At 38.0% G+C, this 15,089-nt stretch overlaps 1 protein-coding gene across 8 annotated transcripts in view; it reads left to right on the top strand.

Moving 5' to 3' along the window:
• Positions 1–15,089, top strand: part of CTNNA3 (catenin alpha 3) — a 1,922,732-nt gene that overhangs the window by 1,191,787 nt on the left and 715,856 nt on the right. Inside the window, exon 11 of one of the 8 annotated variants that reach the window (XM_044942168.2) lies at positions 6,127–6,495. The exons of the other annotated variants lie outside the window; for them this stretch is intronic. Coding sequence (XP_044798103.2) covers positions 6,127–6,240 — 114 coding nt within the window. The 3' untranslated portion in view covers positions 6,241–6,495. Of the gene's footprint in view, positions 1–6,126; positions 6,496–15,089 lie in introns of those variants that run through there. 8 annotated transcript variants of the gene reach the window in all.

Here is a 15,089-nt window from a genome sequence, read left to right as displayed (position 1 = left end):
CCATTTTTAACAAGTAACTTGGAAGTTTAATTTGAAAGTATATATTTTATATTTGCATATGACACAAATGTGAGAAAAATAGAATTCAAGGTTCTAAAACATGTTGATAATTTGGAATAATGTTTGAAAACTCATAAGCTAAAATTTAATAAGGGTAAATATAGAGTCAGGGCCTTAGGTTAAATAAAATCTATTGCACAAGCAGATAGGAAAAAACATTACTTATCTAAAGCACCTGGAGCATCAGGAGTTGAAAGGGACATTCATTATCTAGTTCAGTGAATTTCAAACACTGGTCCATCAAAAGCATTTTTATGGTCTATAGTGAAATCAGGTCAGTAGAGTTCGGTTTTCTCAAGTAAAATTTATTGAAAATTTATGTATCTCCTACTTTAATATTCATCAAAAACATTGACACATACTATATAAGTATGTTGTATATACTTATATATACATATACTATAGCTGACACAACCATATAAGTCAGTGGCATGACATGAGGACCATCTTATAGTTTTAACATGATTATGGTGCTTAGCTTGTGAAATATGAGAAAATTCCCAGTGCACTTGGCACAGGAATGTCCAAGTCCAGAATACTGTGTGGCTTCAGGCCCTGCAGTTTAAGGGCTAAATAGAAAAAGAAAAAATTGTTTTAAGACAGAGTTGAGCTATTATTTAATCACTGAAAGTGATCTTTAAACAGAAGTCAAGTAGGTTATTCCTTGTCAAAGATGTTGGAAAGAGAATGTTTTTTGGTTTATTGGATGTAGAGGTATTAGATGGTTTTAAATAAGATTTGTTAATTAGCCAAGAGCATGGTGAAAACTGTGAGTAATTTCCCCTATAGTGAATACAATTACAATTGGGCAAACTCAAACAGGTGCTTACTTTTCCAAAATCTAGTTAAGTTTTTGAAACTCTGTTCTGGTTGAATCAATATCTAATATTGTTTTGCTATGCCTTCTTCCATTTGTCCCTTTCATCAAATGCTTCCCAGTGACCAGAGAGAGCTAAAAGAGTTTAAAAAGGCATCTAGTTTATTTTCAGTCATATGTTTAGGGATATATTTCCATAAATTGCTTATTGAAAATCTATAATTACTTTTCAAAAGGGTTGTATATTCAGTTACATTCAGTTGCTCAGATATCTCCGACTCTTTTTAACTCCATGGACTGCAGCACTCCAGGCTTCCCTGTCCATCACCAACTCCCAGAGCCTATTCAAACTCATGTCCATCATGTCGCTGATGCCATCTAACCATCTCATCTTCTGAGGTCCCCTTCTCCTCCCACTTTCAATCTTTCCTAGCATCAGGGTCTTTTCCAATGAGTCAGTTCTTCGCATCAGATGTCCAAACTATTGGAGTTTCAGCTTCAGCATCAGTCCTTCCAATGAATATTCAGGACTGATTTCCTTTAGGATGGACTGGTTGGATCTCCTTGCAGTACAAAGGACTCCCAAGAGTCTTATCCAACACCACAGTTCAAAAGAATCAATTCTTTGGTGTTCAGCTTTCCTTATAGTCCAACTCTCACATCCATACATGACTACTGGAAAAACCATAGCTTTGACTAATCGGACCTTTGTTGGCAAAGTAATGTCTCTGCTTTTTAATATGCTGTCTATGTTGGTCATAGTTTTCTTCCAAGGAGCAAGCATCTTTTAATTCCATGGCTACAGTCACCATCTGCAGTGATTCTGGAGCCCCCAGAAATAAAGTCTTTCACTATTTCTATTGTTTCCCCATTTATTTGCCATGACATAATGGGACTGGATGCCATGATATAGTTTTCTGAATGTTGAGCTTTAAGCCAACTTTTTCACTCTCCTTTTTCACTTTCAAGAGGCTCTTTAGTTCTTCTTTGCTTTCTGCCATAAGGGTGGTGTCATATGTATATCTGAGGTTATTGATTATTTCTCCTGGGAATCTTGATTCCAGCTTGTGCTTCATCCAGACCAGCATTTCACATGATGTACTGTGCATATAAGTTAAATAAGCAGGGGGACATATACAGTTTTGATGTACTCCTTTCCCAATCTGGAACCAGCCTGTTCCATGTCCAGTTCTAACTGCTGCTTCTTGACCTGCATACAGATTTCTCAGGAGGTAGGTCAGGTGGTCTGGTATTCCCATCACTTTAAGAATTTTCCATAGTTTGGTGTGATCCACACAGTCAAAAGCTTTGGCATAGTCAATAAAACAAAAGTAGGTGTCTTTCTGGAACTTTCTTGCTTTTTCAATGATCTAGTAGATGTTGGCATTTTGATCTCTGGTTCCTTTGCCTTTTCTAAATCCAGCTTGAACATCTAGAAGTTCATGGTTCATATACTGTTGAAGTCTTACTTGAAGAATTTTGAGCATTACTTTGCTAGTGTGTGAGATGAGTGCAATTGTGTGGTAGTCTGAACATTCTTTGGCATTGCCTTTCTTTGGGATTGGAATGAAAACTGACCTTTTCCAGTCCTGTGGCCACTGCTGAGTTTTCCAGATTTGCTGGCATATTGAGTGCACTTTCACAGCTTCATCTTTCAGGATTTGGAATAGCTCAACCAGAATTCCATCAGCTCCACCAGTTTTTTTCATAGTGATGCTTCTTAAGGCCCACTTGACTTCACATTCTAGAATGTCTGGTATAGGTGAGTGATCACACCATCATGATTATCTGGGTTCTAAAGATTTTTTTTGTATAATTCTTCTGTGTATTCTTTCCACCTTTTCTTAATATCTGCTGCTTGTATTAGTTCCATACCATTTCTGTCCTTTATTGGCCTATCTTTTCATGAAATGTTCCCTTGGTATCTCTAATTTTCTTGAAGAGATCTATAGTCTTTCCCATTCTATTGTTTTCTTCTATTTCTTTGCATTGATCACTGTGGAAGGTTTTCTTATCTCTCCTTGCTATTCTTTGGAACTCTGCATTCAAATGGGTATATCTTTCCTTTTATCCTTTGCCTTTATCTTCTTTTATTTTCTTAGCTATTTATTAAGGGCTTGTAAGACACCATTTTGCCTTTTTGCATTTCTTTTTTGGGGATGGTCTTAATCACTGCCTCCTGTACAATGTCATGAACCTCCATCTGTAGTTCTTTAGGCACTCTATCAGATCTAACTATTAGGTATATTGAAAAATAGTGTGGAAGGTCAAGATTGCCCCAGACCCAGAAGTCTGTGAAGGTTGAAAAGAACCAAGGACCTGGGGGAGGGTGTGCACTGAAGATCACCTGCATTTATATATAAACATGGAAAAATAAAACCTCCATAAGGGTAGGAATTTTTGATCTCCTGACATATCCTAATAGTAATGCCTGACTCATAGTAGCTGCTCAGGACATATTAATGGAGTGAGTGATTATATCTGCATGAACTTATTTTGCATTGTAGACATTGGCAGGTGGATACTGAAAGCCAGGACTGTTCTTCATACTTCTTTGCTCTCTAGGTGTAAAGACTCCCGATTTCTAATCATTTCTAGCCAAAGTGATAAAAGGTACCAGTATGATGCTTTGTCTGCTTGAAGTGCAAGTTATGTGAAGTAACTGGCATTATCTGTTTCTGCATGGACAGGGTTATTTCGTTATAGCAGCAGCTTGTTCTGATTAAGTTTTGATGTGTCACTGTCTTTAGTACATGTTTCAGGAAGGGCATCGTGCTATCACTTTCAAGTGGAAAAGCTAGTCCTGATTTGTATGGTTTTGCTGTTGTTGTTTTTGTGATTGAGAATATGTCATATCAATGAAATGGAAGCACTTAATTTTCTAAATATCATGCTCTAGGGAAACAGATATATTTTCTTCCATTTTCTTGTAGGTGATGATGATGAATGTTTTGTTTGCAGCTAACCAATATAGGACTCAAATAATCAATGTAGAATTATCATATTCTTTAAGAATCCCAGAGTGTACCTATGAGAGTTGTGACAGAACTCTTGCAATTATACCTAATTTATTTCTTTTCTCTGCAGAGAACAGAAAAAGTATATAAGATTTTAGAAACCAAAAGTGAGGTAGGGCTATTAAAAAGGCTAAAATGAGGCAATCATCTTTTAAAAGCTGATTATGATTGGCTTGTTGATCCTTAAGACTGCCTAGGGTGACTTCAGACTGGAAGCCTAGGATCAGTCTCTTCTCTGCAATGCTGTGAAATTTATGAGGTGAAATGTGCCTGAAAAAGCTACATGAATACTGCTGCTTAAAGTCTGGAAATTAAGCTCTATCTTTTTGTGGTATCATAGTTCTAAATCCTGTCCTGAATACACAGTTAGCCTTTTATTCACTCCAAGGATCTCTTAATTCAACAAATATTTGGTGACCATTTACCAGGAGCATCCATGAAATGAGGGCAAACAAGGAGCAGAGAGTAAGGATTCATGCTTATCCACTGAAACACTTCTCAGGAATGAGGTCTGGGTTCAACCAGATGGGGCTTCTTCTAAGAAAATATGAGGCTATATTGTCCTGGAAGACAATACAAAAAATTATAACTGAGAAGTCATAGTCATTAAATTTTACTGGGGACATAGGGTCAAAGTTAGACAACGGGTTAAAAGTAATAGTGATTTGAAGTGAAGACAGAGGCAATAATTTCAGAATTATTCACAAACCAGGGAGTCTGTACTGGAGCCCTCATTTACACTTATGGCCTATGCTGTAATATTAGGCATGTTAGCATAAAGGATATTTGGCAAAACTAATACAATTATGTAAAGTTTAAAAATAAAATAAAATTAAAAAAAAAGGATCTTTGCAAACCTCCACAAGTACTAATTATAGAGGAAATAAAAGATGGAGCTTTACTATATTACATTTCCAATGAAAAGGGGAAACATATTATCCAAGCAGAAACAAAGTCGTGTTAGAGAATACATGAAATGCTGTGGGAGCTAGAGATTCATGTCAGGAAATTCCAGGAGGACTCGCAGCAAAGTGACATTTTCTATAGGTCTTAAGGGATGAACAAGATTTGAACATTTGGGAAAATGTGAAAAGGGCATTCTAAGCAGAGGAGATGGAAAAGTTATAACAGAAATTGAAAAAAGTAAGTAATCGAATCTGTCTATGTCACATTGTGTCTTCATGGGAGCTCTTGGCATTTTAGGTAGAAGAATAGTTTGTGGTAGGGACAGTCATTGTAATGGGGTTCTGTGTGGCAGAAAACTCAGAATCAAGGGCAGTGGATCCACATTCATCACCTCCCCCAGTCAAGTCTTTGTGGTCACCAAAAATGCCTCCACAGACTTCCAAGTGTTTTCCAGGACATATTGCCTCATGTGAGAACAAATTGGAGGGCATAGGCCTTGGAAAAGGGAGAGTTTGGGTCCACAGTTGAAACAAAGGTTGTAGCCCTTATGGTCAAATGAAAGAATTTAGTTTTGAAATATAGTAGAGTATAGCAAATGATTACCAGTTTTGAGTAGGAGAGTGACATCATCATGGCTTTGCTTCCTAGGTGTTAATCTGGAAACTATATGTCAACTGAGTAGAAAAAAGTTTAGGCAGGACCAGTTGAAAGGTTATTGAATATCATATATAGAAGTAAGAATTTGAATGAGACATGAGAATAGAAAATTGTAGATGGGAGAATTGTAAATGGATTACATATATTGATCAGAAATTGAAAACACATTTAATGATGGTGATGATGGAGGCAAAGAAGATAATTTTGATGGTTTTGGCTTCTACCTGGGAGGATGTGTGTGTGCACATGTTCAGTCCTCAGTCGTGTCCAGCTCTTTGTGACCCCATGGGCTATAGTCTGCCAGGCTCTTCAGAGGTCTGTGGGATTTTCCAGGTGATAATACTGAAGTGAGTTGTCATTCCCTTCTCCAGGGTGTCTCCCCGATCCAGCGACCAAACCCATGTGTCCTGCATCGGTAGGTGTACTCTTTACTACTGAACCACCTGAAAAGCCTGCCTGAGAAGATAGTGGTTCTCTTAGGAGAAATTGGAAATATGAGGAAAGAGGAGTCACTCTAGAGCAGGAATTAATATAAAGTGCTAGTGGAACATCCACGTAGTACTTTAAAGATATTTAAGGTATTTTCAATATAAGGTTGAGATTATAGCAACCAACACAATATAAGAACTTGAGGAATTACAGCTAACTATGATGACCATTCATATACAGGTGATGATTAGAGCCATTCATGTAAGATTCACCTGCTATAGAGCAAGAGAAAATAAAAGGATCAAAGGCAGAACCTTAAGAAAACATATCCAGGAGAGAAGAAGAGGAACTTGAGAAAGAATGATCAACAAAGTAAAAAAGGAAATTCAGGAATGGGTGAGTTTTTAGAAGCATGGCTGGTCAATTAGGTGGACAGTGCTGCTACATGCTCCATATTATTCCAGTGGAATGAGTACTGACAAGACCCTGGAGGGGTGGGAGATGAGGAAGTCAGCAGTGATCTTAATGAGAGAGGTTCTGGTAGCTTTGTGGGGAAGGAGGAGAAAGTGGGGCTGGAAGATACATTTCTAGTTTTTTGTTTTTTTTTTTTCTTTCCCCCTTAGGCATTTAAAAGTAAACGTAATCATGGAAAAGAAAAAAAAAAAAAAAAGGAAACCCCATTTTGCAGACTTTTACTACAGAGTCCTACCATACCTTTAGCTTCCAATTAATTTTACAATATTGCTGTTCATCTCCAGAATCTACATGTAGTACATTATATTTTTAAGCACTTTTAGCAATGTTCTCTAAATTATGCTTTTATTCAGTGAGCTCAGGCTCATGGCTAAGTATTTGTTGTTGTTGCTCAGTTGCCAAGTTGTGTCTGAGTCTTTGTAACCCTATGGACTGCAGACACCAGGCTTCCATGCCCTTCACTATCTCTGGGAGTTTATTCAAACTCATGTCCATTGAGTAAGTGATGTCATCCAACCATCTCATTCTCTGTTGCCTCTTTCTCCTGTTGCCTTCAATCTTGGCCAGCATCAGGGTTTTTCCAACCAGTTTGCTCTTCGCATCAGTTGGCCAAAGTATTGGAGATTCAGATTCAGCATCAGTCTTTTCCAATGAATTTTCAGGGTTGATTTTCTTTAAGATTAATTGGTTTGATCTCCTTGCAGTCCAAGGGATTCTCAAGAGTTTTCTCCAGCACCATAGTTTGAAAGCATCAATTCATTGGCTCTCAGCCTTCTTTATGGTCCAACTGTCACATCCATACATGACTACTGGAAAAACCATAGCTTTGACTATATGGATATTTGTTGGCAAACTAATGTCTTTGCCTTTTAATATGCTGTCTATGTTTGTCATAGCTTTTCTTCCAAGAAGCAAGTGTTTTTTAATTTCATGACTGCAGTCACCATCTGTGGTGATTTTGGAGCCCAAGGAAATAAAGTCTGTCACTGTTTCCATTTTTCCCCATCTCTTTGCCATGAAGTGATGGGATCAGATGCCATGACCTTCATTTTATGAATGTTGAATTTTAAGCAAGTTTTTTCACGCTCCTCTTTCACCTTCATTAAGAGGTTCTTTAGTTCCTCTTCACTTTCTGCCATGAGAGTGGTGTTCATCTGCATATCTGAAGTTATTGATATTTCTCCCAGCAATCTTGATTCCAGCTTGTGTTTCATCCAGCCCAGCATTCACATGATATACTCTGTATATGTTAAATAAGCAGGTGACAGTATATAGCCTTGATGTACTCCTTTCCTGTTTTGAAACGGTCTGTTGTTCCATGTCCTGTTCTAACTGTTGCTTCTTGACCTGCGTACAGGTTTCTCAGGAGGCAGGTCAGGTGGTCTGGAATTCCCATCTCTTTAAGAATTTTCCACAGTTTGTGGTGTTCCACAGAGTCAAAGTCTTTAGTGTAGTCAATGAAGCAGAAGTAGATGCTATTCTGGAATTTCCTTGCTTTCTCTATGTAGATGAGTAGATGCTGGCAATTTGATCACTGATTTCTCTGCCTTTTCTAAATCCAGCTTGTACATCTGGAAGTTCTCAGTTCACATATTGTTGAAGCCTTGCTTGAAGGATTTTGCTAGCATGGCTAAATATGAATAGGACCTATAGCAAATTTTTGGTAAATGGTAAATAAGATATTTACAGGTGATTAACATGTGATTTACAGATTCACAGGTGATTAACACTTGAACAGTGAAAGTGTTAGTTGCTTAGCTGTGTTCTACTTTTTGTGACCCCTCAAGACTAGAGCCCACCAGGCTCCTCTGTCCATGAGTTTTCCCAGGCAAGAATACTGGAAGGGGTTGCCATTCACTTGGCCAGGGGATCTTCCTGACCCAGGAGTCTATCCTGGGTCTCCTGAATTGCAGGCAGATTGTTTACCAACTGAGCCACCTGAGAAGCCCAATTAACATTTAAGTGATCTTAACTACAATGAGTAGATAAACAGCTTCAGAGCTTAAGATATTACTATGCAATTCAAAAGGTAATGTTAGAGCTAAGATGGTTGGTCACACTATTTTTAAATAACACTTTAAATACAAATCTGAAATGAATTATGTCAGTACTAGATTATTTAACTATATGTGAAATACCTGTGACTGTTTCTTCCAAGAATTTTACCTTGAGGGTTAAATGAAAATTGCATGTGTGCTCAGTCACTTCAGTCATGTTCAATTCTTTGCAACCCTGTGGACTGTAGCCCGCCAGGCTTCTCTTTTACCTGTAATCATATGCAGGAACCATATGCCCCAGTCATGACAATCTCACTGATCAATTGTACAAATCTAATCAACCATTCACCCTCATCCTCCTATTATGACCAAGACTCCAAGTTATAGTCCTGTAACTAAAGGATTCTGAACTCCCCTTTTATGTGTTATAGTTGACAATGCCACTGACCTGATTTAGATTTAGAGGGGTTTTATTCATTCTTTATAAGGAAGGGTGGTCTACTCCCACAGCTACACTGAATTCAAAGCTTGGAACTCTCAGAGACTCCCAGTCTCTTGGAATACACATTGAGTAGGACAGTGAGTCAGAGGACGCAATGGCAACCCACTCCAGTACTCTTGCCTGGAAAATCCCATGGACAGAGGAGCCTGGTAGGGTGCAGTCCATGTGGTTGCTAAGAGTCAGGCATGACTAAGTGACTTCACTTTCACTTTTCACTTTCATGCATTGGAGAAGGAAATGGCAACCCACTCCAGTATTCTTGCCTGGAGAATCCCAGGGATAGAGGAGCCTAGTGGGCCACTGTCTATGGGGTCACACAGAGTCAGACACGACAGAAGCGACTTAGCAGCAGCAACAGCAGCAGGGCAGTGAGTGACTTAAGAAAGTCAGTTTTAAGAGAACAATGGAATAAATCTAAAAATATAAGTATACCAACAATTTTTTTAACTTTATAGTTCCTGTTCTAAAGCTGCCTTTGCTGACAATGTTCCATAAAGTAAAATATTATTCATTTTGGGTACCCCAGGAAGAATGGGGAGAGGAGAATTGGAAACAAGTTGAACAAACATACTGTTATCACCTGTGCTCAATATAAAAGGCAGTATATAGATACCAGATCAAGGGCAGTGAAGCAGAAGTATTCTGAGGTCTAGAAGCTATAAGATCATCATTCCATAAGGTAGAATGAACTAAGCTGGGGAATTTAAAATAGTCAAATGGTGTTTCTAGTAAGTAGCAAGATATTAATGATGCATTCATATCATATCAGTCACTCAGTTGTGTCCGACTATTTGTGACCCCAGGAATTGCAGCACACCAGGCCTCCCTGTCCATCACCAACTCCCGGAGTTCACTCAGACTCACGTCCATTGAGTCAGTGATGCCATCCAGCCATCTCATCCTCTGTCATCCCCTTCTCCTTCTGTCCCCAATCCCTCCCAGCATCAGAGTCTTTTCCAATGAGTCAATTCTTCACCTATGGCAGGTGCTTTCCCAGGGTTTTCATACTTAATTCTTATAACATTCTTGTGGCATCAAATTATTGGACTAATTTCATGTATAAAGAAAAAGAAATTCAGAGATGTTAAATAAGTTACCCAAGGTTAAGTAATGAAAAAAATAAATGCTATAGAATTTGGATACTAATATTTATCTTGGTTTTAGAGGAATTGTTTCAACAGAACTTTTACCTATTCATATTTGTATAATTCTCCAAATAACATAGACTTTTTTTTTCTGTTCTTCTTGATGTAAAAAGGATAAAGAAAATTTCTCAGGAGTCTTTACTTTGAGTCTATAATGCATTTTAACCCTCATGTATTTAAGGTGTGCTATCTAAGAACTCTTCCTAGGTGGCTGTGGTAAAGAATGTACCTGCCAATGCAGGAGACATAGGAGATGCAGCTTTGATTCCTGGGTTAGGAAGATCCCCTGGAGAAGGAAATGGCAACCCACTACAGTATTCTTGCCTGGGAAATGCCATGGACGGAGGAACTTGGCAGGCTATGGTTCATAGGGTCACAAAGAGTCAGACATGACTAAGCAACATGCATTTCACAATTTTAACTTGGCTTCTTCACAAAGAATAGCAATGCTATTTGATATGTACATATCACTTTGTTATTTAAATAGGCTTTGTAGTTCCTTTAAACTATCACACTAAGATTCAATCCCAGAAAGGCTGAGTGGTCTCTATAAAATTACACAGCGCACTCTGTTTAGAGGTTCAGTTCAGTTCATTCACTCAGTCGTGTCCAACTCTTTGTGACACCATGGACTGCAGCATGCCAGGCTTCCCTGTCCAGCACCAACTTCTGGAGCCTACTCAAATTCATGTCCATCATGTCGAGGCGATGCCATCCAGCTATCTGATCCTCTGTCTACCCCATCTCCTCCCACCTTCAATCTTTCCCAGCATCAGGGTCTTTTCCAGTGAGTTGGTTCTTTGCATCAGGTGGCCAAAGTATTGGAGTTTCAGCTTCAGCATGAGTCCTTCCAATGAATTATCAAGACTGATTTCCTTTAGGATTAACTGGTTGGATCTCCTTGCAGTCCAAGGGACTTTCAAGAGTCTTCTCCAACATCACAGTTCAATAACATCAATTCTTCTGTGCTTAGCTTTTTTTATAGTCCAACTCTCACATCCATACATGACTACTGGAAAAACCATAGCTTTGACTAGATGGACGTTTGTTGATAAAGTAATGTCTCTGCTTTTTAATATGCTGTCTAGGTTCATCATAGTTTTTCTTCCAAGGAGTAAACGTCTTTTTGTATTAATAATTCTTGTCCTCTAAAATCAATTAATATCTCTGTTAACAGGATGGGTAAAAAATTGTAGATCAATGTGCTAATCATGTCTGTGATTAATTATTTTCAAATATTTAATAGTTAAAACTTTTGATTAAAAAAGCTTCTTTTGGCAGATAGCTGGACATAAAAGTGTATAAAGAAAATAAAGTAATATTTGAAATTACTATATGCATAATTTTAGAAAGAAAAATTTCAATTTAAAAAATTGATATTTTCAAGCTGTGTATTCTCATTCTCTTAAAAATATTCTTTTATAGTTCAATCCCCTATTTAGGATTCAGGCAATATGCTAATTTTTTACAGAATCCTATAAAAAACATCAAACTCATTTATCAGTATCGCATTTATCATTTAACTACATTATGTAATTTCAGGTATTTGTCTTTAGGTAATGATGATAGACGAGTTCATTCTAAATTTCAGGTTCAGTTTCAGTAACTGTCTTAGTCTTGGTATTTGTTGAATTTGCTTCTTTCTATTTTTTGGTATTATTTATCTCTATATCACTGCAGGTGGTGACTGCAGCCATGAAATTAAAAGACACTTACTCCTTGGAAGGAAAGTTATGACCAACCTAGATAGCATATTCAAAAGCAGAGACATTACTTTGCCAGCAAAGGTTCATCTAGTCAAGGCTATGGTTTTTCCTGTGGTCATGTATGGATGTGAGAGTTGGACTGTGAAGAAGGCTGAGTGCCGAAGAATTGATGCTTTTGAAATGTGTTGGAGAAGACTCTTGAGAGTCCTTTGGACTGCAAGGAGATCCAACCAGTCCATTCTGAAGGAGATCAGCCCTGGGATTTCTTTGGAAGGAATGATGCTAAAGCTGAAACTCCAGTACTTTGGCCACCTCATGCGAAGAGTTGACTCATTGGAAAAGACCCTGATTCTGGGAGGGATTGGGGGCAGGAGGAGAAGGGGACGACAGAGGATGAGATGGCTGGATGGCATCACTGACTTGATGGACGTGAGTCTGAGTGAACTCCGGAAGTTGGTGATGGACAGGGAGGCCTGGTGTGCTGTGATTCATGGGGTCACAAAGAGTCGGACACGACTGAGTGACTGAACTGAACTGAACTGATCTCTATATCAACAGTGACTCTGCCTATTATTTTGAGCCATTTCAAGTATTTTTTTAATCTGTAAAGTTATTAATTACAAGTTAATGATTGAATGAGAAATAGTTCCCCAAAACTTTAACTCCATTCCTAGATGACATAGTGACCCAAAGAAATGTATACTTACTATCCCTCATACATCAGTGCTTTTGAATACTTTGGGTAGTGATATTGAAGCTTTTAAATGGTAGTGAAAAGTGGAGGTCAGAAGTTACTTTAATATAAGGACAAGCAGAGTATAATATTGAAGAAACTGCTGCAAACTCGCAATGTTTCCTTGCCTTAAGGCCTTTAAATTAATTTTTCAGGACCTTTGATGTCCCACCTCCCAACCCTGCCAAAAGGGGAGAAAAGAACAGAAAATCCCCTGTAACTAGTTTTTATATACTTAATCTAGTGGAATGTTTGATTTCTGTTTAGAGTCTGCTTTGTGTTTTCATTTCTCCTTCTTAACCATCCTATATTTGGCTATAGTATTGTATTTTCCAAGAACTATTGTTGCATAGATAGAGCTAATTCATGGATAATACAGTCATGAGATAAAGCATTTTCAGGGAAGAGCCCTTAGCTTCCAGATAGGTCTGGTATAATACCATTAGTACTCAGATAGGTACTAATCTGAGAGTAGGAGTTCAAAGATAGGAAAGAAGTCTGTAGTGTGAGGCAACTTAGGGGAAATGAATCGGAAAAATAAGGATCCACCACAGCTCATGAGTGCAAAACTTCCTGTCAGCATTCCAGGAAGAACTCATGGTTATGATCTCAAGCAAATACTTAAGTCTGGGACCTGGGAGGAAATGCCTGTTACCCAATCTTTATTGATAACAAGGGAATGACAGCGACCTTCTGGTTAAAACCTTTGCTTCTTTGTGCTTAGTACCCTGTCAATGGCCAATAAATAATAAATTTTTTTTTGGGGGGGGCAGATGTTTCCTATAAATCACAAAATGCAAAGATAGATATTTGAAAGCTATTCAGAGCAAAAGTATAACTAAAGTGAGGTCATTTGTTGCACTTGGTAGTACTTCTTAAGATAGAATTTTGTAAAAAAATAGTTACTAGAAAGATCTCTTTGGAAGGTAAGGGATTTTTAATTTAGACTGTGCATGTAGGTCAGTGGGTATTGTTTTTTTGGGAGTCATCTCACTTAACACAGAAGATCCATTGATTTATTTTACAAATCTTTATTGAGGACCTGCTTCATACCAGGCACTTTTCTAGACACAGAGGATACCTTAGTAAACAAACAAAACAATCAAATACCTGTCCATTTGGAGCTTATTCTCTATATAAGATCTAGAGATAATAAATATGGGAACAAGTACATAAACAAGATAATTCTGGATAGTAATAGCTTTTTATGTGACAAACCAGTTGTAAATATTTTTAATCCAATAACTCATTTAATCCTCACAATAAACCTAAGTGGCAGATATTAATGTGTGTTGCTGTTGTGGTTATTCAGTTGCTAAATCTTGTCCAACTCTTTGAGACATTATGGACTGCAGTGCACCAGGCTTCAGTGCATTTCAATCTATGGTGAGGATTATGGAGATAGTGAAGCCATAACATTGAGAAAATATTTTAGAAATGGTGGTGATAGGGTTTATTGAATAAGGTAGTTAAGAAAAGAGCATGGTTAGGTTTGGGATCTAACCTCAGAGTTAGATTTACTGAACTGGAAAAGATTTGAGGAGATGCCACTGGGGAAGTGAAAAATGAGGCAATATACTAAGAATGAGATAACCAAGTGCAAATGTCAGGTAGAGAAGAAACATCCAGTGTGAAGTTTAGAGAAGAGGTTTAGGTGGGCAAATTGAAAATTGTCACCATATAGATGACATTTAAAAGCATTTGATGGGATGATGTAACAGAAGGAGAATTTAGTCTTCCAGAGGAAGGAAGCGGGGTTAGGATTATGGGGCTCTCCAAAATTTAGCCTACAGAAGAGGAGAAACACACAAAAATCAACTGAGAGAAAATAACCGGAGAAGCAAGAAGAAAACCATGAGATTGTGGAATAATGGAAAACTAGAGAATTAGTTTAGAAAACTAGAAACTTTAGAAGAAAGTATTTAACTCATGTCAATTATTGCTTGAGAATCAGGAAAGGTGAGACCTGAAAAACTACTCTTTGGATTTTTGCCACAAATGGATGCGGTAGATAAAACTTGATTCAGTGGAATTTTAGAGATTATGACTCTTTCTGTATGCCAATTAAATTTCTGAATAGGTGGCACAAAGGATCCTTAGAATAGTGTTTTTCAAAGTGTGGTCGTTAGGCCATCGGTATCAGTGTCACCTGGTAACTTACTAGAAATGCAATATTTAGCACCCCCCCACTTTGTTGTTCAGTTGCGGAATCATGTCCTACTGTTTGCAACCCCATGAACTACAGTGCTCCAGGCTTCCTGTCCTTCACTGTCTCCTGGAGTTTGCTCAAACTCATGTCCATTGAGTTAGTGATGCTATCCAACCATCTCACCCTCTGTTGCCCCTTCTTTCCTTGTCATCAATCTTTCGCAGCATCAGGGTCTTTTCCAATGAGTCTGCTCTTCACATCAAGTGGCCAAAGTGTTGGAGCTTCAGCTTCATCATCAATCTTTCCAATGAATATTCAGTTATTCAGCATTGATTTCCTCTAGGATTGACTGGTTTAATCTCCTTGGTGTCCAGGGACTCTCAAGAATCTTCTCCAGAACCAGAGTTCACCTAGACTTTATAAATTAGAAACCCTGGTGATGTGGCCGAGCTGTGTTTTGACAAGTCTGTGATTCTGATGCATGGTGTACATTTACT

The sequence above is a fragment of the Bubalus bubalis genome, chromosome 4 (assembly GCF_019923935.1).
Source record: "Bubalus bubalis isolate 160015118507 breed Murrah chromosome 4, NDDB_SH_1, whole genome shotgun sequence".
Lineage (NCBI taxonomy): Eukaryota > Metazoa > Chordata > Mammalia > Artiodactyla > Bovidae > Bubalus > Bubalus bubalis.
Note: the sequence above shows the minus strand (reverse complement) of the source record. Positions and strands in the feature narration are given on the sequence as shown.